General features: G+C 48.0%; 3 protein-coding genes across 3 annotated transcripts in view; all 3 read right to left on the bottom strand.

Annotated features, from left to right (window-relative positions):
- Positions 1-1,852: 1,852 nt before the first annotated feature.
- Positions 1,853-10,649, bottom strand: afg3l1 (AFG3-like AAA ATPase 1). Its single transcript, XM_067234978.1, has 16 exons — positions 10,440-10,649; positions 9,992-10,076; positions 9,685-9,779; positions 9,326-9,475; positions 9,157-9,231; positions 8,716-8,840; positions 8,232-8,502; positions 6,692-6,829; positions 5,563-5,716; positions 5,356-5,463; positions 5,131-5,256; positions 4,925-5,035; positions 4,188-4,303; positions 3,241-3,441; positions 2,822-3,016; positions 1,853-2,615 (listed from the first exon to the last, which is right to left on the bottom strand). The coding sequence occupies exons 1-16, from the start codon at positions 10,569-10,571 to the stop codon at positions 2,391-2,393; spliced, it is 2,307 nt and encodes a 768-aa protein (XP_067091079.1). The 5' UTR covers positions 10,572-10,649; the 3' UTR covers positions 1,853-2,390.
- Positions 10,650-11,168: 519 nt separating this feature from the next.
- On the bottom strand, positions 11,169-11,897 carry urahb (urate (5-hydroxyiso-) hydrolase b). Its single transcript, XM_067235380.1, has 3 exons — positions 11,764-11,897; positions 11,389-11,524; positions 11,169-11,297 (listed from the first exon to the last, which is right to left on the bottom strand). Exons 1-3 carry the CDS (start codon positions 11,895-11,897, stop codon positions 11,208-11,210), a joined length of 360 nt encoding a protein of 119 aa, XP_067091481.1. The 3' UTR covers positions 11,169-11,207.
- Positions 11,898-15,616: 3,719 nt separating this feature from the next.
- Positions 15,617-26,058, bottom strand: part of LOC136942299 (RNA-binding Raly-like protein) — a 39,345-nt gene continuing 28,903 nt past the window's right edge. Inside the window, exons 4-6 of the mRNA XM_067235149.1 lie at positions 18,705-18,853; positions 16,342-16,455; positions 15,617-15,684 (exon numbers count right to left, since the gene is read on the bottom strand). Of these exons, the coding sequence (XP_067091250.1) occupies positions 15,617-15,684; positions 16,342-16,455; positions 18,705-18,853 (331 nt within the window). The remainder of the gene's footprint in view (positions 15,685-16,341; positions 16,456-18,704; positions 18,854-26,058) is intronic.

The raw sequence follows: 26,058 nt of genomic DNA, 5'->3' as shown, positions 1-26,058 counted from the left end.
CGAGGAGATCACCCAATACCTACTTACCCCCCCCCATCCACCCTTAACTGTTTCCATCTCTGTCTCTCTCTCTGTCTCTCTCTCTCTCTCTCTGTATCTCTCTCTACTCTATCAATTCATCAATCTTATTTTTCTGTCTGTCTATCCAACCCTACAACCATTATCCTTCAAACATACATTACAACATACATCAATCTCTCTCTCTCGCTCTGTTGCACTCTCCCTCTCTCTGTATCCCTCTATCTATCTATATCTATCCATCTATCTATTCATCCCTCCAACCATTCATCCTACAAACACGCAAGACCCATCAAACAAATCCCACCCTTCACCCCATAAAAACATTCACATCCATCCATCCCATCCTTCATTCCCAAACATTTTTCCTGACTTTACAACCCTGCCCCCCCCCCCTCACCTTCCCCTGGGTGTTCTCCAGTCTCCAGACCATCAGAGATGTTCCATCAAGAACACATCCCTCAACCCTGGAACTTACCTGCAGCATGGTTTCCTACTCCACCTCCCCTCCAGACCTCACACACCTCCCTGATTGGCCTCAAGACTACACAGAACTTCCACTCTGATTACCAAAAGGTTGACAGCATATCAACAGGATTTTTTCATGTATTTCCTTTAACATGCTCTGTGTAATAAATTTTGCATTTCAAAAATAACATGTAAGCAATTCATGTGTATGTGCCAGGTTTAGAATCATGAATTCATGAAAATGTTTTGTTGCATTTAATTTCTTGAACAAATACATTTGTGTATAGCCTTAGCTTTTCTAGATAACCTTTCTCTGAAACAGGAAGCACTGTACCTGTGACTGAGGAGAGCCAGACTTACCTGGCATAACATTTACATTTAAGCAAACACTCTACAAACACATTGTTGTAAATAGTATCTTCAGTGTGAGGGTGTTTGGGGGCAAGACAGACGACCCTGGAAGACGGTTTATCCAAGAAAATGAGATGTGCCGTGAAACACTGCCTGATACAGGACGCTGTCCGGTGACTTCACTGTAAAGCCCTGCCTGATACAGGACGCTGTCCGGTCACTGTAAAGCCCTAAGTCAGCGTTTCAATGTGCCCTCTAAGAGAACAAACCGCTACATTAACTCCTTCATTTCTCTCGCTGTGAGGCCATTTCACACAGACAGTAGTTATTTTAAATGACTGCTACATTATTTTGAACTCAGTTATTTATAAGAACTATGTATATGAATGATAGCACATCTTTTATGCTGTTCTCTTGCCTTGACTAATACTTGTTGGTCTGTGTATGACCGACAGTAACTGCTGGTGAGTGTGAAGTTATGTGTATGCTGACAGGTGAGTGAAGTTGTGTGAATGGACTTGACAAGCTGAAAATGAATTGCCCTTCTTGGGATCAAAAAAAAGAAAGTTGTCTGAATCTGAATAGGTAGCAGAAGGTAAATGTATTTGAAAATCAAGGACCAGCAGACTTAATAAACAAATGTAAACGGGGGAGTCAGGTGGATGAGCGGTTAGAGAATCAGACTAGTAATCAGAAGGTCGCTGGTTTGATTCCCGGCCCTGTCAAATTTAGTGGTGTCCTTGGGCAAGGCTCTTCACCCTACCTCGGGGGAATGTCCCTGTAATTACTGTAAGTCGCTCTGGGTAAGAGCATCTGCTAAATGAGTAAATGTGATTTGAGGTATGGACTTGCTAGCAGTGTGTATACATTCACAAACACAGCAGAGCGACACGGCAGAGCGACACGGCAGTCACTAAGCATTCCTGTTCCGCTCCCAGAGAAGAGATGATTCCCTCCATGTAGCCTTGTGAACCATAACAAATCTATCAAGATGTCGTCATAGCTTTGGCCTTCATATGCTTAAGTAACATCATTTATTTCAGTATTGATACATTTCTAATAGTTACACTGTTAGAAATACAATCCTGCAGTGCAGTACCTTGTTCCCTCCTCCAGTTGAACCATCATCTTAAATACCAACACCATCATCTAGTGCGTGAAGTCTTTCTACATGTATGGAGATTCACCGCTGAGCAGAGTTGTACAGGCAGTAAATTCCTTTCACTGAAATAAATATGTCAATCTATTAAAAAAAACAATGTTTTTTACAGTGCAAATACATTAGATTTACATCGTGTCATACATGTAGGGCAAATCAAAATAAGATAAACTGCTAAAAGAACACATCTCCCAATTACAACGTTTGCACAAATGTGTCCACATTTGCCTTTGATATTCTCCTGACACAGCCCCCCCTCCCCCCCAGGTATGGCGAAATATAAGGCATTGAAAGACGCCCATCTCTTTATTTCACTTTGTCTGCCATAGTGATAATACTGCCAGAGGCAAGACAATATGCCTTGGCCCTGCGATGCGCTGGGAGACTGTCTCTGCTACACCGCCTGCTTCTCCTTCTCTGGGGCCGTGTCCTCAGCGCTGTCCCCTTGCTCCTGGTTCCAGTTCTTCAGGCCCTCTGGCAGACTGGTGTCCTCCTCGAAGCTTCCTGTCCCCTCCACAAAGTCCTCGTAGGTGGACTTCTCCTCGAAGGGGCGTGGCCCCAGCAGCTCCAGCATGTCGGCTTTGTCCAGCACCTCCTTATCGAGCAGACGCTTCCCCACCTGAGGGCGGAGAAGGGGACCACACACACTTGTATCCTGTGTTCTAGAACACGTTCATTCGGCTTCTATATTCTGTGTTCTAGAATTTTTTTTGAAAGAATATCCATCTATAGAACAGTGAGTTATGAAGATGGGTAACTGAGGAAGCAGGCGTGAAATATAATTGTATTAATAAAAAGTGTGTGTGGGGATATTCCCTGTCTCACCATGTCCACCATGTCCTTCTTGTCCAGGATGAGCTCCAGGGTCCTCTGGTAGGCCTGGTCCACCAGGTCTCTCACCTCCTGGTCGATGAGCTCTGCCGTGGCCTCGCTGTAGGGCTTCTCCATCACCATCTCTCCCTGACGAGGAAGGTCGAATGACACCTGCCCCACCTTGTCACTCATCCCAAACTGCACTATCTGAGGACATACAACACATTTACAATGTACAGAATGTATTTACAATATGGAAAGGGGAATTTCAAAGTATATTAGTATAATAATTACATTAAGAACAGACCTAAATTAAAACGGACCTTATTTAAACCTTATTTAAAAACCCTGATTAAAAAAGGCAAGTTTTGAGCAAATACAGTAGAGTGTGTTTCAAGCCCATGTTGAGCTTCAGCGGTGTAAAGCGGTACCTGAGCGTATGCAGACTGCGTGACTTTCTTCAGGTCGTCCTGAGCTCCGGTGGTGATCTTCTCGAAGAACACCTGCTCGGCCACTCGGCCCCCCAGCATCATGCACATCCTGTCAAAGAGCTGCTCCTTGGTGTACAGGTACTGCTCCCTGGGCAGGTACTGTGCGTAGCCCAGCCCCTTCCCCCTGGGGATGATGGACACCTGGGGGGGAGACACGCGGACGTCACGGACAGCCCCAAACCTTCACCTCAACGCTCAGTCAACCGTCACAGGGAACACAAAGGAAGGTAGTTGCGCTGAGTAGTGATTCTGCAGAGCCTCATTTAAAAGGAGTTCCACATATTTCCAACGGTCCTCACAGCGTGAGTTATTTTTACGAAACGGTAGCTAGCTCATCTACTGCATAATAGGTTAACTCATCTGCAGTCAGGTTAGAAGATTCTTTAAAATGTCTTCGGTTCTGCTGCTTTAGGGTCAAGAACAGATTTATCCCAGGCTAAACCCCTCTATTTAATTACGCTCTCAAGAACCCCATGACATTTACATTTAGCAGACGCTCTTATCCAGAGCGACTTACAGTAAGTACAGGGACATTCCCCCGAGGCAAGTTGGGTGAAGTGCCTTGCCCAAGGACACAACGTCATCTAGCACGGCCGGGAATTGAACCGGCAACCTTCTGATTACTAGCCCGATTCCCTAACCGCTCAGCCACCTGAGTCACCTGAGTAACGGCCACAGTCACAAAGAAAGCCTTCTGTCCTGTGAGAAGAAGACTGCAAGTGTTGACTTTAACCAACAACCTCAGTTCCTATTACTAGGTGTTGCTGTTTAGTGTACTTTACTGTGGAGCTTTATCTCCGCAGTGAGCACGACCTCAGCTCATTTATAGCTCCAGTGCTGTCTGGACAGCAGTACTCGTTTAGCCAACAATGTTAAGCATGTGTCACCTTCAGGAGGGGGTCAGCGTGCTGCAGGAACCAGCCCACGATGGCATGGCCCGCTTCATGATACGCCACCGTCTTCTTCTCTGTGGGCTGCAGCACCTGGGTCTTCTTCTCAAGACCTGGTGAGATGGGAGAGGGAGGGAGGGGGAGAGAGTGTGAGAGAAAGAGAGAGAGTGTGAGGGGGAGAGAGAGTGTGGGGGAGAGAGTGTGAGAGAGAAAGAGAGAGAGTGTGAGGGGGAGAGAGAGTGTGAGGGGGAGAGAGTGAGGGGGAGAGAGTGTGAGAGAGAAAGAGAGAGAGTGTGAGGGGGAGAGAGAGTGTGAGGGGGAGAGAGTGAGGGGGAGAGAGTGTGAGAGAGAAAGAGAGAGTGTGTGAGGGGGAGAGAGAGTGTGAGAGAGAAAGAGAGAGAGTGTGAGGGGGAGAGAGAGTGTGAGAGAGAAAGAGAGAGTGAGGGGGAGAGAGAGTGTGTGAGAAAGAGAGAGTGTGTGAGGGGGAGAGAGAGTGTGAGAGAGAAAGAGAGAGTGAGGGGGAGAGAGTGTGTGAGAAAGAGAGAGTGTGTGAGGGGGAGAGAGAGTGTGAGAGAAAGAGAGAGGGAGAGGGAGAGAGAGTGTGTGAGAAAGAGAGAGTTTGTGAGGGGGAGAGAGAGTAAGAGAGAGTGAGAGAGTGTGAGGGGGAGAGAGAGTGTGAGAGAAAGAGAGAGAGTGAGGGGGAGAGAGAGTGTGTACAGTGACATTGTTCTCACCTCCTATCACTCTGTCAATAGCCTGTTCAAAGTGTTTCCCAGTCACTGAGGGGTTCAGGTACCTGGCGGCGATGAGCGCAGCCTCGTTACACACGTTAGCTATGTCAGCTCCTGAGAGGACAGGATGACATGAGGAACACCATCGTAAACAGTGAGGGGCGATAACATGGCTGTCATATCTCCAACAAAGAGGAGATGGGTCTTACCTGTGAACCCTGGTGTGGCAGCAGCCATTTTCCGGGCCAGTCCATCTCTGTCTATACTGAGGTCCAGCTTGATTGGCCGTAAATGTACTTTAAAAATAGACGCCCTGCCCTTGATGTCAGGTGGGCCTGGAGGATGAATTATTAAACGTGGATTACACACACACACACTGACTCGCCAGTTAGCCTTCATGCAGAAAGATGGTATGTTTTAGCTCATGGTCCTACCGATGTAAATCTGTCTGTCAAACCTTCCAGGTCTCAGCAGTGCAGGGTCTAGGATGTCTGGTCTGTTGGTACCAGCCAGCACCACCACATTAGTGGCAGTGTTGAACCCTAGAGAACAGCACAGGATTACACTCAGCACTGCCTTTGTGAAGCAGAAAGACTGTCTCCCCAGAAAGCGCTAGGAGCAGTGGGTGTGGCTCTGCTCACCATCCATCTCCACCAGTAGCTGGTTCAGGGTGTTCTCCTGCTCGCTCTGCCCTCCGAAGTTCCCGCCGCCCCTCTTACGGCCCACCGCGTCGATCTCATCGATGAACAGGATGCAGGGAGCGTTCTTCCTCGCCATGGCAAACATGTCCCTCACCTGCACCCACACACTGTTATCATCATGTCCCTCACCTGCACCCACACTGTTATCATCATGTCCCTCACCTGCACCCACACACTGTTATCATCATGTCCCTCACCTGCACCCACACACTGTTATCATCATGTCCCACACCTGCACCCACACTGTTATCATCATGTCCCACACCTGCACCCACACACTGTTATCATCATGTCCCACACCTGCACCCACACACTGTTATCATCATGTCCCACACCTGCACCCACACACTGTTATCATCATGTCCCTCACCTGCACCCACACACTGTTATCATCATGTCCCACACCTGCACCCACACTGTTATCATCATCTCCCTCACCTGCACCCACACACTGTTATCATCATGTCCCACACCTGCACCCACACTGTTATCATCATGTCCCACACCTGCACCCACACACTGTTATCATCATGTCCCTCACCTGCACCCACACACTGTTATCATCATGTCCCACACCTGCACCCACACTGTTCCTATCTTCACCTACACACTATTCAAACACACACCTACTTTTTGAAAATTGTAAATCTGCCCCCCCTCCACTTTTTATTGAGAAAATTATATTTAATGGCCGCATTCCTAAAAAGAAGCTGTCCCACCAACATTCAAAAACCAACCTACGGCCCTGGGTGCTAGGTTAGCTGCTGAGGAGGATGTGTGGTGCTAGCTGTGGGTGCTAGGTTAGCTGCTGAGGAGGATGTGTGGTGCTAGCTGTGGGTGCTAGGTTAGCTGCTGAGGAGGATGTGTGGTGCTAGCTGTGGGTGCTAGGTTAGCTGCTGAGGAGGATGTGTGGTGCTAGCTGTGGGTGCTAGGTTAGCTGCTGAGGAGGATGTGTGGTGCTAGCTGTGGGTGCTAGGTTAGCTGCTGAGGAGGATGTGTGGTGCTAGCTGTGGGTGCTAGGTTAGCTGCTGAGGAGGATGTGTGGTGCTAGCTGTGGTTGTGTACTGACCCTGGCTGGCCCGACTCCCACAAACATCTCCAGGAACTCGGAGCCGTTGACGGTGATGAAGGGCACATTGGCCTCTCCCGCGGTGGCCTTGGCCAGGAGGGTCTTCCCCGTGCCTGGAGGCCCCGACAGCACAGCACCCTGGGGGGGACACACCCGGGGGGATCAGGGTTACTCCTGCACCCTCCACAAGGTAACTACACCAGAGTTAACTAGCAGCTAGTTTACCTCTGTTGACCATGAGGAGGCAGACACAAAACAACCACAGAGAAGGAAATACACTGCAACAGCACAGTGTATGCAAGTGACACACATGAAGAACATGTGAGATATAAACATTTCGTCAATCATTCAATATACATTCAAATATGTTTTGGAGCGAACATGAATGTATTTGAAAGTAATACACTCCCCCCCCGCCCCCTCTTGGCTCTCCCAAAGTACCTGGTGGGGCCGGGCGATATGGGTAAAAAATTATCAATATAGATATTTATATTTCCATTCGATAACGATAATTAAGACGATAGACCACAGATCCGTAGTAGTAGCAAAATCTGTTCCTCAACTTTTTCCCTACACTCGGCATAAGGTTTAGGCAGCGCGGTGTGAGAGAAATGTTTGCGGCCAGGGAGCACCTACCTGGGCTCAAGTAACTTAAGCTTTTTAAAACCTTGCTTTTTATCAATACCTTGGCGCTAACTCACACTTTCTGCATGTTCCAACGAGTGATTTTGCTTCAGGTGGTAAAAAAGGTTTGTCGTATTACCAGACTTGGTAAACACCTGTTTGTTTACTACACAATTTGCAACGAACATTGCTCTGCTCTTTGTCGGATTTCAAAAAGCCAAACCACTTCCAAATAACTGAAGAAGACAGACCCTATTTATCAATAATTTCTTAATTGGAAGTTGCTCCCTCGCCATGTCTATCGCTGCCACTGTTTTAAGCAATAAGACTCATTTTCTGCGGTTAACATTAGCTACTCCACTTGAGGTGCCGAGTATATTTTAGTGAGCGTAGGATACCACTTCTCCGCAACTTCCTGCTGCATCACAGAAATTAAATGTACTGCTGTTCCTAATTATTCTCTTTTGATATTATCGATGTTATTGAAAATGAATTAATGTTACGATATCTTTATTGACGGAAGTCATTACTTCGATATTTTTTTTAATCAATTTATCGCCCAGCCCTAGTACCTGCCCCTCTTGATAGGTACCCACCCCCCTGGGTACCTCTCCTACCCCCCTGGGTACCTCTCCTACCCCCTGGGTACCTCTCCTACCCCCTGGGTACCTCTCCTACCCCCCTGGGTACCTCTCCTACCCCCCTGGGTACCTCTCCCACCCCCTGGGTACCTCTCCCACCCCCTGGGTACCTCTCCCACCCCCCTGGGTACCTCTCCCACCCCCTGGGTACCTCTCCTACCCCCCTGGGTACCTCTCCCACCCCCTGGGTACCTCTACCATCCCCCCTGGGTACCTCTCCCACCCCCTGGGTACCTCTCCCACCCCCCTGGGTACCTCTCCCACACCCTGGGTACCTTGGGTATCTTGGCTCCCAGGTCCTGGTACTGCTGAGGGTTCTTCAGGAAGTTGACGAACTCGAGGATCTCCAGCTTGGCCTCCTCACACCCGGCCACGTCCTTGAACTTCACGTCGATGTTGTCCTTCATCATCTTAGCTGTTGATTCGCTCATGCTGAACGGCCCGCCCCTTCCACCCCCACCACCTCCTGCCATTGGTCCGCGGCGCAGGGTGAACAGCAGAAAGCCAATCAGCAACAAGGTCGGGATCATGCTCATCAAGAATGACCTGTTAGAGGGACAGTAGATTACAGTAGTAATTAATTTGTAGTAAATCTACTAGATTAAGTAATTTTAGGATTGCCTTTGTGTACATATATCTGTTACTCTAATTTACCCATATTAAAAGTAGTAATGAATTATTGGTAAATGTATAAGATGAAGTGATGTTAGCATTGTGTGCGTGTAGTTATGTGTGTGTAGTTGTGTGTGTGTGACCCACCCGTCGCTCTCGGTGCTGTACACCACCGCTGCCCTGTGTGAGGGTTCCAGGCCCAGCTCCTGGTGAGCTGCCTCCAGGTTCCTCTCCAACGCATCCACACTGCCGATGTTGAACCACACGTAGCTCTGGGGCATGCGGAGGGGACACCACGTCACTTCAGCTTTCAATACTAAACTGTTTTTTTAAGATATATGTTTGCTTTATTGGACAGTTTTTAAGTGAAGTGTGGGTTCAAAAGGTACAAAGACAAAGAGAGAGAGGGAGAGAAAGAGACTAAGATATGCATCAAACGGCCGTGGTGGGATGAGCACCCAGGCCACTGTGGTAAGTCCTGAGCCCACACTTATCTGGTGAGCTACCGCGGTGGAGCTAGACCCTAAAACAATCTGAATGTCTTCATACATGAACCCCGTCCACTAACAGAAGCTGAGCTTTACTCACCCCATCTGAAGCATCAGCTCCCGGTACCAGAATGACTCGGACGTACTGTTTGTTGACAACCTCCAGGCGGTCAACCTGCACAAAAACAACAACAGCCCAGGAAGTTGTGAGAAAGAAAGAGAGAAACAAAAGTACACAACATTGATGACGTTGAATCCCCTGAACTCACCATGCCTCTACCCAAGTAGTGATGCACAAAGTCCTTCCAGGTGATTTCTTTGCCCTTGTCTCTGAAGTAGTAGTACAGAAGAGTTGAGGACAGGCCAGCCGCCGCCACAGCCAGGTAACGGAAGTCTTTCTCATCCCAGGGGACGTCACCCTACGATGGGGTACAAACAGGTTATGGAAAGCCTTCTACACCATCAGCTCCACAGAAAGGCATAGTTACGTGATAGAGAACACAAGTTATGAGCAGTTACTTACAAGTACTAGGCCTATGTGCTCAAATTTTTATTTTTGTACTTTGTTGTTTACATTTTGGATAGGGGGAGGTACACTTCTTACAGAACAATGCTGCTACCCTCCTACCTTCTGCATGCGGCTCCACCAGTCCTTCCCTCCTCTCCTTCCACGACCTCCGCCTCCACCTCCACCTCCGCTCCCCGATTCCTTCCCCTTGCCTTCTGCAAAGATGAATTACAGGATATGGGTGGGACTGGCCGTATAATGCGGTGCCAAGCACGCATGATTGGCAGAGCTTTGTGTCGCAAACTGACCCTCGAAGAATTTGTTTCTAAACATATTTTATCATCAATAAATAATTCTGATACAAAAAATATTGTGGATGCTTGACATTGAACAAAAGGCTGTTATTGTTATTCAGCGAGCTTCTTACCTTGTTTTGGTGGCTCGCTTGTATACAGTATGCTCTGGGATGAATATAGACCACGAGATGACTTATTTGGGGTTAGTCTGATATTCTATAAGAAAAGTGGATACCAAATTAACACAAAATGAATAAATTTGAAAAACGTAGGCGATCATAACATAATAGCAAAGTTTAACTCAGCTTGCTAGCATTCGCCTTCAGACTGCAATAGTAGAATTACGGCTAACGGCGTTATAGCCATACGAAGTTGACCTGCATGGCAGGTTTTAAAGGACAGGCACGTTTCGCAGTACAGTAGGTTACAACAGCGTTTACAAAACAGATAGGTTAGCTAGTTGGGATCTCCAGCAGTGCGTTAGGTAGAGCTAACGTGTTAGCTTTACTAAATGTTTACGGCCGGCACGTTGACTAAGTAAACAGAGCTATTTTGCTCTCATAACACAAAACAACTTACCCGGACAGCAGAAACGTATGAACTGGGCACAGACAGATTCCTTGCTGTCACCATTGAATAACGTCCCCAAACTCTCGATGCGATCCTCAGAGGCATAGCAGCTGCCGAGAGAAGCCCCATCATTTGAGCCATTCTCTCGTCGCCACCTGCCTAACTTTATAATAAATACTTTATAATCCAAAAACCCTCCGACTTGCTGATTATCAGTGTTGTAACAGCACCAGTCACAGTAATGTCAATGTATGATGACCAGAGAAGACCCTCATAGCCTCCTAAAGGATTGCCTGGTAGAAAAGGGATTTCAATCAGACCTTTATTCCATGAAATTGTTGGAAACGTATGAGTGTGTTAGTGAATATCGTGTTATATGTAGATTTATTATATTTATTTTAAAATGAGACGTATAAGACATATCAATAGTTTTTTATTATATTCACAATCACAGGCACAATAATGATAACAATAGCGGGCCTTACATCGAAAACACGAGCTTGCCCTGTGATTCGCTAAGAGCAACTACGTAGGCCTACACGTCTTCTGAAAATGCAACCTCTAAACAATGCATTAATGACTGCCCACTATTAATATTAATAATGATAATCCTATATTATAATAGTCATAATAATTTATCCGACGATATTAACAGTTGTTAGTTGTTGGACCAATATTGTCAATATCGTTGCATAAAAGACATTACATTTACATTTAGTCATTTAGCAGACGCTCTTATCCAAAAGAGTGGTTGAAATGTTGGTTAAGTAGCAGGGTTCAACTACCCATGTAGGTACTGTAGGAGAACCGACTCAGAAGCAGAGGTAGGTGAAATATTTGGTTGGGATTGCTTATGGTGAAAATGATCTATGAGACAAAAACGCACATTCAATATTCAATACTTTCACACCGATACCAAGTATTCCTCAGCCAGTCTTAGTTTCATTTGGTAACTTACCTCAACATAGGGGTAGAAGGAGGTTTGGTCTAGCGCCTGCCAGTACTGGCCGGTCTCAAAGCGCATCTTGTACATGCCAGGAGTGAGAGCATCGCTGGTGATGAGTCCAGGACAGCGACCATCATCATCCGTTGTTCTGCAACGGTTGAACTTGTTACCGTAGGTCCAAATGAGCTGTGAACAGCTATGGCTCACTAAACAATATTTTCACTGAATGTGGAATAATGTGCTGTGTGCTCCCGTTCCTAACCATAGTCACAGGCATAATCATAATGACATTTAAAAATAAATCGGTCCCAACTCTCAGTACCGTACTAGGCTGTACAACACTACTAGACTATGCACACATTTAAATGTAGAATGAGGCTATTTTACCCTACTGTGATGAGGTTCCAAATGAACAGGTTTGAGTCCAGTCGATGCAGACTGAGGGGCATTCTGACGGCAGGTAAACCGTCCCCTGTGTTCAACACGTGAGTGGTCAGAGGGCTACTGTCCTGTCCAGACATGGCAGTTTACTGTGGAGAAAAAATACCAGGTAGTGTCATCGTTCTCATTTACATAACTATTTAAAAGTAACGTTTCATAACCTTCCACACCACAAAGGTCGGTTGGAGAGGTTGAATTAACTTTTTAAATTCTGTCACCCCAAATTAATGATTGCATACTATACTGACACAAAATCATCTGTAACGAAACTCTAAACCCCCAAAAATCAAAACTCTCTCTTTTTACAACCTACGGCTTAATTTGAAGGCATGATTCAAATGTAAAAAAAAATATATATATATCTCTTCTGAAAACTTGGCTTGGTTACCATTCAACTGGTCCAACAGAGAATGTGAAGTGATGGAGAGGTTCCCAAGTGGAAGCAAGTCACTCAGGGTCCGCTGAGTCAGTTGGCTGAGCGGTGAGGGAGTCGGGCTAGTAATCCGAAGGTTGCCAGTTCGATTCCCGGTCATGCAAAATGACGTTGTGTCCTTGGGCAAGGCACTTCACCCTACTTGCCTCGGGGAGAATGTCCCTGTACTTACTGTAAGTCGCTCTGGATAAGAGCGTCTGCTAAATGACTAAATGTAAATGTCCCTTAGAGAGGTAAACAAACCATCAGGGTCCAAGGTTGAGCCGTCTCAAAAACAGCTTCCCAGCGGTACACAGTAACACTGGGGTAAATCAAAGTTAGCTCTGCTTGCTGCAGTGTTCATCATAGATGACCAACTTTGTCCAGACGCAGATACAGCCAATCCACCGATAAGCCTTCTGAAGATCAGACAGTCGGATTTGGCACAGCTGTCAATAAGGATTCTGTAGTCTAAATAAACAACATTACTCAATTGGGCTTATTGTTAACGATGCTATACACACCCCCGGGTTAAATATTACAGGCAACTGTTATACTGTCAGTCACCATCACCAATTAATCGTTATCGTGACCTATGATTTATAAGAGATGAAAACACTTGTTTGTTTTATGAAAAATACCTTTAATACAGTCACAATGTTATAGATTACATTCAGCATTGAATACAAACACAAAAACACAAAATAACAAGCAGAAAAGGTGTCTGCGAGCAAATTAACATCTTAAAACATGTAGCAATCAGGAAGAGACGGTTTGACTTGAAGAAATATTACATGTCAATTTAGTTTACTGTTAAGTGAATAACTGATCATATTATTTTTTATTGAAACTATTATTTTGGGATTTAACTGATTCTCTTGTTGACAGTATAAAGACAGGAAGCATACAATATTTTATTTTTTAACTACCAATTTCAGCTTTGGAATATACCACAGTACGTTGATATCAATTCTATTTACAAAGAATATTCATATTTTTGTGACATGGTGGTGAGGTGACGCCTACAGACTTATAATCAACAGGAATGTTAGTCTCTCTGTCAACGATGGACGATATATGGTTAGTTGACATGTAAGAATAAACACCTATCTCATACGACATGGAGGTGACTTGGACCAGGAGGGTTGCATTTTACAAAGCCAACTCTCATAATCATAATTAATTTCCCCAGTCAAGTAAACACAATAAATCACCAAAGCCATAAACCCTCACACGGCCCAGGGTAGCTAGCAGGGGCTTGAACTCAACAGCGTCTGATGGTGCCAAACACAGCTGGCGACACGGCAACCGGCCTGCTGGTGATGGAGTTGGTGATAACACAGTCCCAACAGCTGTTTCACACAGACAGGCCTGATTACTGTGGACTTTACTGGCACAATGCAAGGGTACAATAGAAACTTCCATGTATTTACTGCAAGAGGTCTCTTGAGGAAATGATGTGATGAATATGACTCTGTCTAATCAGTCTCTGTGGCAGAGGATGAATCCCTCCTGTTTTATGGTGACTTGGCAAACATTACACAAATGCTTTTTACATTTCGTGCCAAACAACATAATGAGTCTCTACAACTATTATGATGAAAAAATAAATATTAAAATCATGTACAGAGTGTGTCTGTGTGTGTGAAGTTATAGGATCAGTTTTCCCTTTGTAATGTAAATTGTATTTTAAATTTTTCAGAGTCCACGGTAACTGTGGAAATATTTAGCAAAGAAGCTATGTACAATACGCTTCGCAAGAAAGAGACCAGCTGTCTCTCGTTGGTGAAGAACAAAGATGGGTCCTTCAGTACATGTTGTCTACGACCGAGGAATGCCACCTCTCTTTGCTGCTCTCTGTTTTTGGTGAGTGGTGAGTCGGTTGGAAATGAATAAATATTAAATAAACAAATTAATATTATTCTTCAGGACTGTTGGCAACCAACACAAACATGAAATGAGATTCACAGCAGGTGTGTGTACAGCTGGGTGTTGACTCATTATGTATAGAATGTGTTTACTGTATAGCATCTTGTGAACTGTTACTACAGTATTGTGCTGTACCTGATAGTCTTGTGAACTGTTACTACAGTACTGTGCTGTTCCTGATAGTCTTATGTACTGTTACTGCAGTACTGTGCTGTACCTGATAGTCTTGTGAACTGTTACTACAGTACTGTGCTGTACCTGATAGTCTTGTGAACTGTTACTACAGTACTGTGCTGTTCCTGATAGTCTTATGAACTGTTACTGCAGTACTGTGCTGTACCTGATAGTCTTATGAACTGTTACTACAGTACTGTGCTGTACCTGATAGTCTTGTGAACTGTTACTACAGTACTGTGCTGTTCCTGATAGTCTTATGAACTGTTACTGCAGTACTGTGCTGTACCTGATAGTCTTATGAACTGTTACTGCAGTACTGTGCTGTACCTGATAGTCTTGTGAACTGTTACTGCAGTACTGTGCTGTACCTGATAAGCGCTCCTCACATATCTCCTTCCAGGTCTGAGTGATGATTACCTATCTGAGAAAACAAATTGAGAAGAAAAATCAAACATGCCCTGATGGGAAATTAAGTCTCCACACAATCAGGAAATTTCCATCAACAACATAAATGTAATCAAACATCCATCTGTGGCAACTGCAGTGATCATTTACAAAGAGACACACGGCATGGGACCGTTTCTGCAGAACACTAGACTAGGATGTTTAGATTAGAGCCCACAGAAGGTTTTTTGAATCCCTTGAAATCTTCCTTTCTCTCTCTCTAGAAACAGAGAGAGTGAAAGGGAGATAAACAATTTTTGATTATTTACTATGTCTCTCTCTATAAAGACAGAGAGAAAGAGATATGATGAAGACCTTGACATCTCACTTCCTCTCTCCAGAAACACAGAGAGAGGGAGAGACAGATCGAGGTCGGCACCTTGTGTTCTCTGCTAACACTCCTCTTGCATTGTCTCCACCCCCCCTCCTCCTTCCCTCGCTGTTACCAGAGGAACAATAGAACTGCTGGAACAAAGCCACCTCAGCCCACACACCGTGACATCCCATAATGAACAGAGGTTACGCTGGCGGAGGCATTTATGGTGTCAGGCAGGTAGGGGCACCCCGCGGGGTAATTAGAGGTTGTTACGCTCCCTGTGAGCTGAGGATGGCATGGAGTCCAAGCCCTCCAAACCCAGCGAAGGAACAATGCTGGCTAATCAGTTTTTACTCTGTCCCTGTTTGTTCAATTGGAATAATGGACGGGGATTTGCGCGTTAAGTGCGAGTCGATTGCATAAATTTTACATTATGTAAGTGCGTTGTTAACCACGGCTGAGGCAGTGAAGGGCTGCAGAGTTGGAGGGTCCAGCAGATGGCAGTAGAGGCACACAGACGCTTACCCTGTGGTGGTGGTGGAGGTGGTCATCATCACTGGCCTCTCCTGGCTCCGGGCTCTCTCTCTGTCTGTGGAGGGGGAGGGGGAGGGGGGAGTCCTCCAGGCTGCTGACTGAACCACGGTATGGAGAATCTGACACACTGCCCTCCCGGGTCGGAGGGGAGTCTGGAGGACACACACACACAGTACCAGACACACACACAGTACCAGACACACACACACACAGTACCAGACACACACACACACAGTACCAGACACACACACACACATAAGCAGACTGTGAACAAGCTTACAATGCAGCAAATCCTCGTCCATGTAGTACTGAATACCCTGTTTTTAACAATGTAAGCAACATTCTCCTTTTGACTGCACTGACTTTGTTAACATCACCCAATAGGCTGCAACTTTTTCTCTTATAACTGAGGCAAGATGTCCTACTTGATAGCAGATATAATCATTAACAGGCCTAACATTCTCTCTCAACAATAATCTGGTGGCAAACAGATTTTCTCTCCTTGCATCGATGAACAGCAGTATTTGCCATCACATACAGTTGTTATCAGCCAAGAGCCAGTGTGTGTGTGCATCTGTGTGTGTGTCTGTGTGTGTGTCTGTGTGTGCGGTAGAAACAACAATATCCACAGCTCCAAGGAGACATGGGGAGAATCCTGATAAGCAACCAATGAAGAGCTAGTATCTCAGAGCCAATCACCATCCCTCGCTACCTGAGTGGTCCTTCCTCTGCTTGTCCATCTTGTCCACGCTGTCCAGAAGCCCGTCGATCTGCACCTTGATCTGGGTCAAGTCCCTCTTTATCGCCAGCAGCTCCGCCATCTTCACTGGACCCAGACAGGAAGTCAGACAGGAAACAGGAGGAAATGAGACAGGATATAGGAGGAAATGACAGAAACATGAAGGAAGCACAGGTCAGCAGGACCTTCTTAACCTGCTCTGCCAACAACCTGCTCAGCCTACAACCTGCTCAGCCAACAACCTGCTCTGCCAACAACCTGCTCAGCCAACAACCTGCTCAGCCAACAACCTGCTCAGCCTACAACCTGCTCAGCCTACAACCTGCTCTGCCAACAACCTGCTCAGCCTACAACCTGCTCAGCCTACAACCTGCTCAGCCTACAACCTGCTCTGCCAACAACCTGCTCAGCCTACAACCTGCTCAGCCTACAACCTGCTCTGCCAACAACCTGCTCAGCCTACAACCTGCTCAGCCTACAAGCTGCTCAGCCTACAACCTGCTCAGCCAACAACCTGCTCAGCCTACAAGCTGCTCAGCCTACAACCTGCTCTGCCAACAACCTGCTCAGCCTACAACCTGCTCAGCCTACAACCTGCTCAGCCTACAACCTGCTCAGCCAACAACCTGCTCAGCCAACAACCTGCTCAGCCTACAACCTGCTCAGCCAACAACCTGCTCAGCCTACAACCTGCTCAGCCAACAAGCTGCTCAGCCAACAACCTGCTCAGCCAACAACCTGCTCAGCCCACAACCTGCTCAGCCTACAACCTGCTCAGCCTACAAGCTGCTCAGCCTACAACCTGCTCAGCCAACAACCTGCTCAGCCAACAACCTTTCAGTTTCAAGTTTCAAGTTTTATTGTCAGGTGCACAGAACAACAGAGGTTCAGACTGAGCACTGAAATTCTTGGGACAAGACAACGCAAGCAACTTAGCATAACATAACATATAAGTATTAAGAACATAGATGACATCTATGATAAGCTCAAATAAAATAGAATAAAATAAAAACACAAATAAAGGTGGCCGAGTGGTGAGGGAATCGGGCTAGTAATCCGAAGGTTGCCAGTTCGATTCCTGGTCATGCAAACTGATGTTGTGTCCTTGGGCAAGGCACTTCACCCCACTTGCCTCGGGGGAATGTCCCTGTACTTACTGTAAGTCGCTCTGGATAAGAGCGTCTGCTTAATGACTAAATGTAAATGTAAAACAAAAAGTATGCAATATACAATGGCTGCTCAGTCTACAACCTGTTCAGCCTACAAGGCACACACTTATCTGTCAGCCACCATGGCACCCCAGATCTTTCCATCTTAAACGGTTAGAGAGAGATGCAGGGATTACAAAGGAAACAAGATATCAGGAGAAGTCAGGAAGAAGGAGAGATATGGAGGGACAGAGAGGGATGGAGGGATTACAGAGGAAGAAGGGAGAGAGAGATGAAGGGAGCGATGGGGATGAGAGAGATGGAGGGAGAGAGGAGAGGAGGCAGGACAACAGAAGCCTCCTGGATTACATCTACCCTAGCACATCTCTTCAGTGAGTCAAGACACGTTTTAGCGCTGCATTCTGTTTAAGCTGCCATGTTAGGATGTTCCTCCTTGAGTAAATGACCATTGTTTCTTTTCTCACTGTTAAGTTAATGGTATACGTTCAAATCATCACCAAGCACTGAGAATGACCCTGAAACTCTTTACCGTTAGATGCTTTCCTGATGACCTCTGCAGCTACAAAGGCAATCTAATTTCCCTCTGATGGGCTGGCAGTAAAAGCTATTAAGGCTTGTAATAAACTAGTATAAACAATTCTTATTTGTTATGCACTATTAACTTGGTATAATTGCAGCCCCTGATAGGCTCTACTGAGCTGTAGAGAGACGAAGCCTGAGGTGGAGAGGCTGTTAATGAAAGGCCCATCTGGAGCCTGTCTCTGGAGCCTGGAGCTGCCCTGCTACCCATGAACACAAGCCATGACACAGGCTCCAACACTCATGCACACCGTGCGTACACCACACCGTGTGTGAGGTGTGTGTGAGGTGTGAGGTGTGGTGTGAGGTGTGTGAGGTGTGTGGTGTGTGTGAGATGTGTGAGGTGTGTGTGGTGTGTGTGGTGTGTGTGAGGTGTGTGGTGTGTGTGAGGTGTTTGTGAGGTGTGTGTGGTGTGTGTGAGGTGTGAGGTGTGTGTGTGAGGTGTGTGGTGTGTGTGAGGTGTGTGTGGTGTGTGTGAGGTGTGTGAGGTGTGTGGTGTGTGTGTGGTGTGAGGTGTGTGGTGTGTGTGAGATGTGTGGTGTGTGTGAGGTGTGTGTGGTGTGAGGTGTGTGGTGTGTGTGTCCTCACACTTAGCCTTGCTGGAGGAGCCCGTTCTGCTGGAGCGGTCTCTGCAGCGATGCAGAGCAGAGGAGGAGGGGGGGGCGCGGGCACGCTTCACCAGGCTGGGCCTCACCGGGACCATCATGGAGGCTGGGACTCTCTGGTACTCAAACACCCTGCAGGGAGACAGGCTGGTAGTCAGACAGGCTGGTAGTCAGACAGGCTGGTAGTCAGACAGGCTGGCACCCTGTGTTTAACTATAACAGACATCAAGCAAACACACCATGGCTCAGATATGGTGTCTCTCTTGAAGACAGAGGCCTGGTCTTTAAACAAAGGAACAAAGGACACTGCCTCTGGCACCATAAGTGTCTGCGGCCCTGAGGGTCACAGCAACCTGAGGATCATAGCAACCTGAGGATCATAGCAACCTGAGGGTCACAGCAACCTGAGGGTCACAGCAACCTGAGGATCACAGCAACCTGAGGATCACAACAACCTGAGGATCACAGCAACCTGAGGGTCACAGCAACCTGAGGGTCACAGCAACCTGAGGGTCACAGCAACCTGAGGGTCACAGCAACCTGAGGATCACAACAACCTGAGGGTCACAGCAACCTGAGGATCATAGCAACCTGAGGATCATAGCAACCTGAGGGTCACAGCAACCTGAGGGTCACAGCAACCTGAGGGTCACAGCAACTTGAGGGTCACAGCAACCTGAGGGTCACAGCAACCTGAGGATCACAGCAACCTGAGGGTCATAGCAACCTGAGGGTCACAGCAACCTGAGGGTCACAGCAACCTGAGGGTCACAGCAACCTGAGGATCATAGCAACCTGAGGATCATAGCAACCTGAGGGTCACAGCAACCTGAGGGTCACAGCAACCTGAGGGTCACAGCAACCTGAGGATCACAACAACCTGAGGGTCACAGCAACCTGAGGGTCACAGCAACCTGAGGGTCACAGCAACCTGAGGATCACAACAACCTGAGGGTCACAGCAACCTGAGGGTCACAGCAACCTGAGGGTCACAGCAACCTGAGAATCACAGCAACCTGAGGGTCACAACAACCTGAGGGTCACAGCAACTTGAGGGTCACAGCAACCTGAGGGTCACAGCAACCTGAGGGTCACAGCAACCTGAGGATCATAGCAACCTGAGGGTCACAACAACCTGAGGGTCACAGCAACCTGAGGGTCACAGCAACCTGAGGGTCATAGCAACCTGAGGGTCACAGCATCATCCATATAATGATGACTCAACAGCCTCAAATGACTCTTCTGTTGGAACTCAGCGCCTCAAACCAAGTTTCTCATAAAAGGTTATTTATGCCAATCAACTCTGATTTCATTGGTTTTAATGTAAATCTTTCCGTTACTTTAGCCAATTTGAGAACAAGTAATCTCATACAGTGAGGACTGTATTGCTTGTGTTGTATATACTTTGTGGTTACCCTTTCTCTCTCTTTCTCCCTCTCTCTCTCTCCCCCCCCTTTCTTTCTCCCTCTCTCTCTCTCCCCCCCCCCCTTTCTCTCTCTCTCTCTCTCTCTCTCTCTCTCTCTCTCTCCCTCCCTCCCTCTTCCGCTCTCTCTACTGAGTGGAGGAGAGGGCAGGGGATCAGTCGTACTGCAGTCCAAAAGCCATTCATCTTTCTAAGTGCAGGCTTCCATTCTGACACAGTGCTGCCTGTGTGTGTGTGTGTGTGTGTGTGTGTGTGTGTGTTTGAGTGTGTGTGTGTGTTTGAGTGTGTGTGTGTGTTTGAGTGTGTGTGTGTGTTTGAGTGTGTGTGTGTGTGCATGTGTGCAGATGTGCGACAACCCCAGTCTGCACGTGCTTAGTTCTACATGTATGTCACACCAGGATGCTGAGAGTGAACCACTGCGTTCTAGATCGTTCTGAGATAGAAGGAGGCACATCTACCCCCTCAGAGCACCGCTCTATCTCCTGTCTCATCGCCACTGTCATCCAGCTCTCCCCAGACAGACCACGACCCAGCAACACAGCAGCTGCACAAAACAATGTCCTTACACAATCTATAACACAATCTATAAAGAAACTGCGTTACATAAGAGTAACATTGTGGAGTTGTAATTCACTACATTATGCAGGAAGCCCTTCCTAAGGGGAAGACGACCAATCTTTCTACGCTTCATGTTCTGTTTGTGGAGGGGTGGGGAGGGGTGGGGAGGGGTGGGGAGGGGTGTGGAGGGGTGGGGTGGGGTGGGGAGGGGTGGGGTGGGGAGGGGTGGGGTGGGGTGGGGTGGGGTGGGGAGGGGAGGGGTGGGGTGGGGTGGGGAGGGGTGGGGTGGGTGTGGAGGGGTGGGGTGGGGTGGGGTGGGGTGGGGAGGGGTGGGGATGGGTGTGGAGGGGTGGGGAGGGGTGGGGAGGGGTGGGGAGGGGTGTGGAGGGGGTAGGGAGGGGTAGGGAGGGGTGGGGAGGGGTGTGGAGGGGGTAGGGAGGGGTGGGGAGGGGTGGGGTGGGGTGGGGAGGGGTGGGGAGGGGTGGGGAGGGGTGTGGAGGGGGTAGGGAGGGGTGGGGAGGGGTGGGGTGGGGAGGGGAGGGGTGGGGAGGGGTGGGGAGGGGTGTGGAGGGGGTAGGGAGGGGTGGGGAGGGGTGGGGAGGGGTGGGGAGAAACATACAAATATGAAGCAGGTGGAAAACAGAAAACTTGAAGGAGGAAGATGAATGGAGACAGAGCTGGAAATAGTTGGTCACCAGCGTGTTTGGAAGCTTGAATGAGCCTTTTCTTCGTTCTGTACTGTAAGTTAATTACAGCATCAAACTGCCAAGCTGTCTGATCTGACATCAGACTTTTCCTCTTTACTTATTGTGTTTTTGGACGGTCTGCCTGCCTGTGTGTGTGTGTGTGTGTGGGTGTGGGTGTGTGTGTGAGTGTGTGGGTGTGGGTGTGTGGGTGGGTGTGTGGATGTGTGTGTGTGTGTGTGTGTGTGTGCGTGTGTTTGTGGGGGTGTGTGTGTGTGTGTGTGTGTGTGTGTGTGTGTGTGTGTGTGTGAGGATGGAATGGGGGAAGGGGGGTTCAAGATGGAGAATAAATTAAGCCCAAACAGAAGTCTCCAGAAGAGGGGAAATGAGTTCAGACCAAAAACAAGTAAAAACTAGTTTGAACAAGTCTCTGCTGTTGGCCCGGCAGGGGCGGTCCACACAGGGCTGGAAGAGGACTGGTTATGTAAGAGGAAAGTAGGGTTAAGAGAGGCACATTAGAGAGGGGTATTTTGAAGGGTGATTTTTGGGGGAAGTAAGATTTTTAGTTAGAAGTTTGACAGAGGTTATGGTTGCTTTAGATGAGCACATGTATTGTCCACAGGTGTGAACACACAAGGAGCAGTCTCTGAGGAGCAGTCTCTGAGGAGCAGTCTCTGAGGAGCAGTCTCTGAGGAGGGTGGAGCAGTCTCTGAGGAGGGAGGAGCAGTCTCTGAGGAGGGAGGAGCAGTCTCTGAGGAGGGAGGAGCAGTCTCTGAGGAGGGAGGAGCAGTCTCTGAGGAGGGAGGAGCAGTCTCTGAGGAGGGAGGAGGATCTACAGTGTCTTGCTTTCTAGAAACACAAACCTGCACTTGTAGTCACACAGAATCATTCCTATTGATTTTTACATGTATATAATATATGACATGATATATGATACAATACACTATATATCTGATGCTTGTCTGTGGTATATACTGGTGGTATATCCTGGTGGTATATACTGGTGGTATATCTTGGTGGTATATACTGGTGGTATATCTTGGTGGTATATACTGGTGGTATATCTTGGTGGTATATACTGGTGGTATATCTTGGTGGTATATATTGGTGGTATATCCTGGTGGTATATACTGGTGGTATATCTTGGTGGTATATACTGGTGGTATATCTTGGTGGTATATCTTGGTGGTATATCCTGGTGGTATATACTGGTGGTATATACTGGTGGTATATCCTGGTGGTATATATTGGTGGTATATCCTGGTGGTATATACTGGTGGTATATCTTGGTGGTATATACTGGTGGTATATCCTGGTGGTATATACTGGTGGTATATCTTGGTGGTATATACTGGTGGTATATCCTGGTGGTATATATTGGTGGTATATCCTGGTGGTATATCTTGGTGGTATATCTTGGTGGTATATACTGGTGGTATATACTGTGGAGATACTATAACTGTCTGGCTCCTAGCAACTTCTTCTTACTTTTCCATGAAGGCTTTGAGAATTCACAACCATAACATGAACTCAGCAGAGAGATTTCTACATTTCAGCTCTTCTGAAAAACAGAACATGCCAAACGCTATGCTGAGCTGACTAAGGAAAGTCTGAATCCTAATGTTTATTGTACATGTGAATTATACAGTGACAAAGCAAAGTCTATGAAGGAGAGTGTGTTACTTTGCCACCACTGTACCTTGGTAAGCTTTTAATCCGCACCCAAGCAGATAACTGCCAATAAATATTTACACAGGGCCTCAACTGACACGTGGGCTCAAGGAGAAACCTTCTGAGGATTAGGCTGTCGTCTCATTTCCTACGGACACACAGAGTTTATGAGCAAGTCTGGAACGCAGATAGGGACTTGGTGCTCTGTCATTCCTGATGTGAAAATGTAGCTTGAGAAAAGACACGTGTGTGTGTGAGTGACAGAGACAAAAGAGGAAACCGTTTGTGTGGAAAAGTGTCTTAAATGTCTTATTCTGTCATTGGGGCATAAATCAAATGCCTAGTATTTAACGTTCTAATCCAGTCTGAACGTGTAATGTAGTCTAATCCAAATGTAATGTTTCGAAGGCGTCCTCGTTTTAGGGACACAGGGATTCTGTGGTTGGGATCTGATGGTTTTTGTCCTGACCCAAACCCAGACAAATCTACTACTCAGAATACTGGAGGGGAGGGGTGGGGGCCAAGCTCCTCAAACATGGCTCCACGATTAACCTGGAGAGGTTCTAAAGGTTGCGTAAAGATCACATGTGACGCTCTCTGAACAATCTGAGAAACACGGTACTTTTCACAGAAACTGTCGGTGGACCCTGTCAAGCTGGATACAATGGCCACTGATTGTGAAGGGAGGGAGAAGGGAGGCTGGCCTCATGCTGGGGGCTGCGTGGAGGGAGAAGGGAGGCTGGCCTCATGCTGGGGGCTGCGTGGAGGGAGAAGGGAGGCTGGCCTCATGCTGGGGGCTGCGTGGAGGGAGAAGGGGGGCTGGCCTCATGCTGGGGGCTGCGTTGAGGGAGAAGGGAGGCTGGCCTCATGCTTGGGGCTGCGTGGAGGGAGAAGGGAGGCTGGCCTCATGGTGGGGGCTGCGTGGAGGGAGAAGGGAGGCTGGCCTCATGCTGGGGGCTGCGTGGAGGGAGAAGGGAGGCTGGCCTCATGCTGGGGGCTGCGTGGAGGGAGAAGGGAGGCTGGCCTCATGCTGGGGCTGCGTGGAGGGAGAAGGGAGGCTGGCCTCATGCTGGGGGCTGCGTGGAGGGAGAAGGGAGGCTGGCCTCATGCTGGGGGCTGCGTGGAGGGAGAAGGGAGGCTGGCCTCATGCTGGGGGCTGCGTGGAGGGAGAAGGGAGGCTGGCCTCATGCTGGGGGCTGCGTGGAGGGAGAAGGGAGGCTGGCCTCATGCTGGGGGCTGCGTGGAGGGAGAAGGGAGGCTGGCCTCATGCTGGGGGCTGCGTGGAGGGAGAAGGGAGGCTGGCCTCATGCTGGGGGCTGCGTGGAGGGAGAAGGGAGGCTGGCCTCATGCTGGGGGCTGCGTGGAGGGAGAAGGGAGGCTGGCCTCATGCTGGGGGCTGCGTGGAGGGAGAAGGGAGGCTGGGATGAGACACACGACAGAGCAGAGGAAGAGGCTTCTGAGCTGAAAGCTGACTCTATCTAAAGATGTTTGCTTCCAAGCTAGCAAATAAGGGGACTCGTTTTTCATAATGTCAGCCTAACTTCACCCCCCCCCCCACCTCCCTCTCGCCGTCTCTCTCCCTCCACTCATCCGCTATTTGCTCTAGCCTTTCTCTCCTGCAGTGTTAAGTTCCCCCTGACTGGGTGCCCCAGGCGATGTTTCTACACAGAGCGCTCAGCCATGCAGAACGACCAGCGCTTGCTGGGCTGTGAAATCTCCCCCGGCAGCAGACAGGCGCAGGGCATGCTAGGTCATGTGGACGGAGGGAGGGTCAACAAACACTTTCACCAGCGGGAACAACCCTCCCTAGACTACTCCAGCCCAGGATCATCATATCCAGCTAGCTGATGCAGGGGGTTAGATTCTGGTTTCACAAAACACACACACACACTGATGGTGAAACGGAGGATAGAGAGAGGGCTGGGTGCTGGAGGAGGAGATGATGAAAACACATGATGAAAACCTGCAAGGCCAAATAAGTCCTTACAGGAAGGAATATCCCGTTGAGCTGTGATTTGATATTAAAGGATATTAAGTGAGGCCTTGGAACCTCCACCGACAGGAGCCGAAACACACACAAATCACCGGACTTTGGGAAAATGTTTTCCTTTAAAAGTCCCCTTAGCTACCTCTGACGGCAGCAGATTATCCTCAGCAATATGAAAACGCTGAGTTTTCAGTGTACAGAAACAGGAGCTGTGTCACCTTCAGGGGACTGCTCCACAGGGACAGTCTGTCAACATGCCTCACTGGCCACCAATAAGCAAGGACAAACCAGCAACGCCTGGCTGCCACGGAAAAACACTTCAAGGTACCTCTACTCATCCCTGGCTCGTGAACTAAGCTGGTGTGCCCTTGGCGTAATGCGACTTGCAATTATGCGTTCATCCTGAACAATACGCAGATAAACAGAAAAACATACAAGGTGTACGTGAATGATACTATATCCTTTTTCCGGTTCTCTCTATGCATACCGAAAGTCTGCAGCTCTTCAAAATCAGTAGAAATGCTTTCTCAGTCACACTGACTCTGTCTGAACCCCCCCCCCCCCCTCCTCCCCTCCTTTCCTCAGCACTTCTCTTTGCTTATCGCTCCTCTATGCAGCTCTCCTCATCAGTGCCTGCCAAAGAGAGCCCCCTGAGCCAATCAAAGCTCAGCTAATTACCCCCATTCAAGTGCAGCTTGGAGGCCAGGCGGGAGATAGCTTTGAGGCTCCCTGCAGAACTCCAACTAAAGCGTTTTCCTCCCTCAAGCCTTTTCACCATCAAGCCGCACTATTATCGCTGGTTATACGCAATCCGTGCAGTTAGCGAAGGAAAATCCACTGTGTTTTGTGTTATGGAGTCCTTTGTGCCAGGCAGGCAGGGAAGCAGGCTGGAGGGAGCATGCAGGGAGATGTAGTTCTTAAGAGTCACACCGGGGGACAAACTCTGCGTGGCTCTGCCAGGCTGACTCCCTCTCTCAAAGACAAGTGGAGAGAGAGAGAGAGAGAGAGAGAGAGA

This window comes from Osmerus mordax, chromosome 4 (assembly GCF_038355195.1).
Source record: "Osmerus mordax isolate fOsmMor3 chromosome 4, fOsmMor3.pri, whole genome shotgun sequence".
In the NCBI taxonomy this organism is placed as follows: domain Eukaryota; kingdom Metazoa; phylum Chordata; class Actinopteri; order Osmeriformes; family Osmeridae; genus Osmerus; species Osmerus mordax.
This window is presented reverse-complemented; position numbering and strand designations above follow the sequence as displayed.

What these genes read in the sequence shown, in the direction of transcription:
- afg3l1 (XM_067234978.1), bottom strand. Translation starts at nt 10,571, where the DNA reads ATGGCTCAAATGATGGGGCTTCTCTCGGCAGCTGCTATGCCTCTGAGG. An exon ending in GCTACTGGTGGAGATGGATG is followed by an intron (nt 5,464 to 5,562) that starts GTGAGCAGAGCC and finishes GCTGTTCTCTAG; the next exon opens with GGTTCAACACTGCCACTAAT. An exon ending in ACGCTGACCCCCTCCTGAAG is followed by an intron (nt 3,442 to 4,187) that starts GTGACACATGCT and finishes TCTCCCCCCCAG; the next exon opens with GTGTCCATCATCCCCAGGGG.
- urahb (XM_067235380.1), bottom strand. Translation starts at nt 11,897, where the DNA reads ATGTCTGGACAGGACAGTAGCCCTCTGACCACTCACGTGTTGAACACA. An exon ending in TGGAACCTCATCACAGTAGG is followed by an intron (nt 11,525 to 11,763) that starts GTAAAATAGCCT and finishes CAACCGTTGCAG; the next exon opens with AACAACGGATGATGATGGTC. An exon ending in CCTTCTACCCCTATGTTGAG is followed by an intron (nt 11,298 to 11,388) that starts GTAAGTTACCAA and finishes TTTGTCTCATAG; the next exon opens with ATCATTTTCACCATAAGCAA.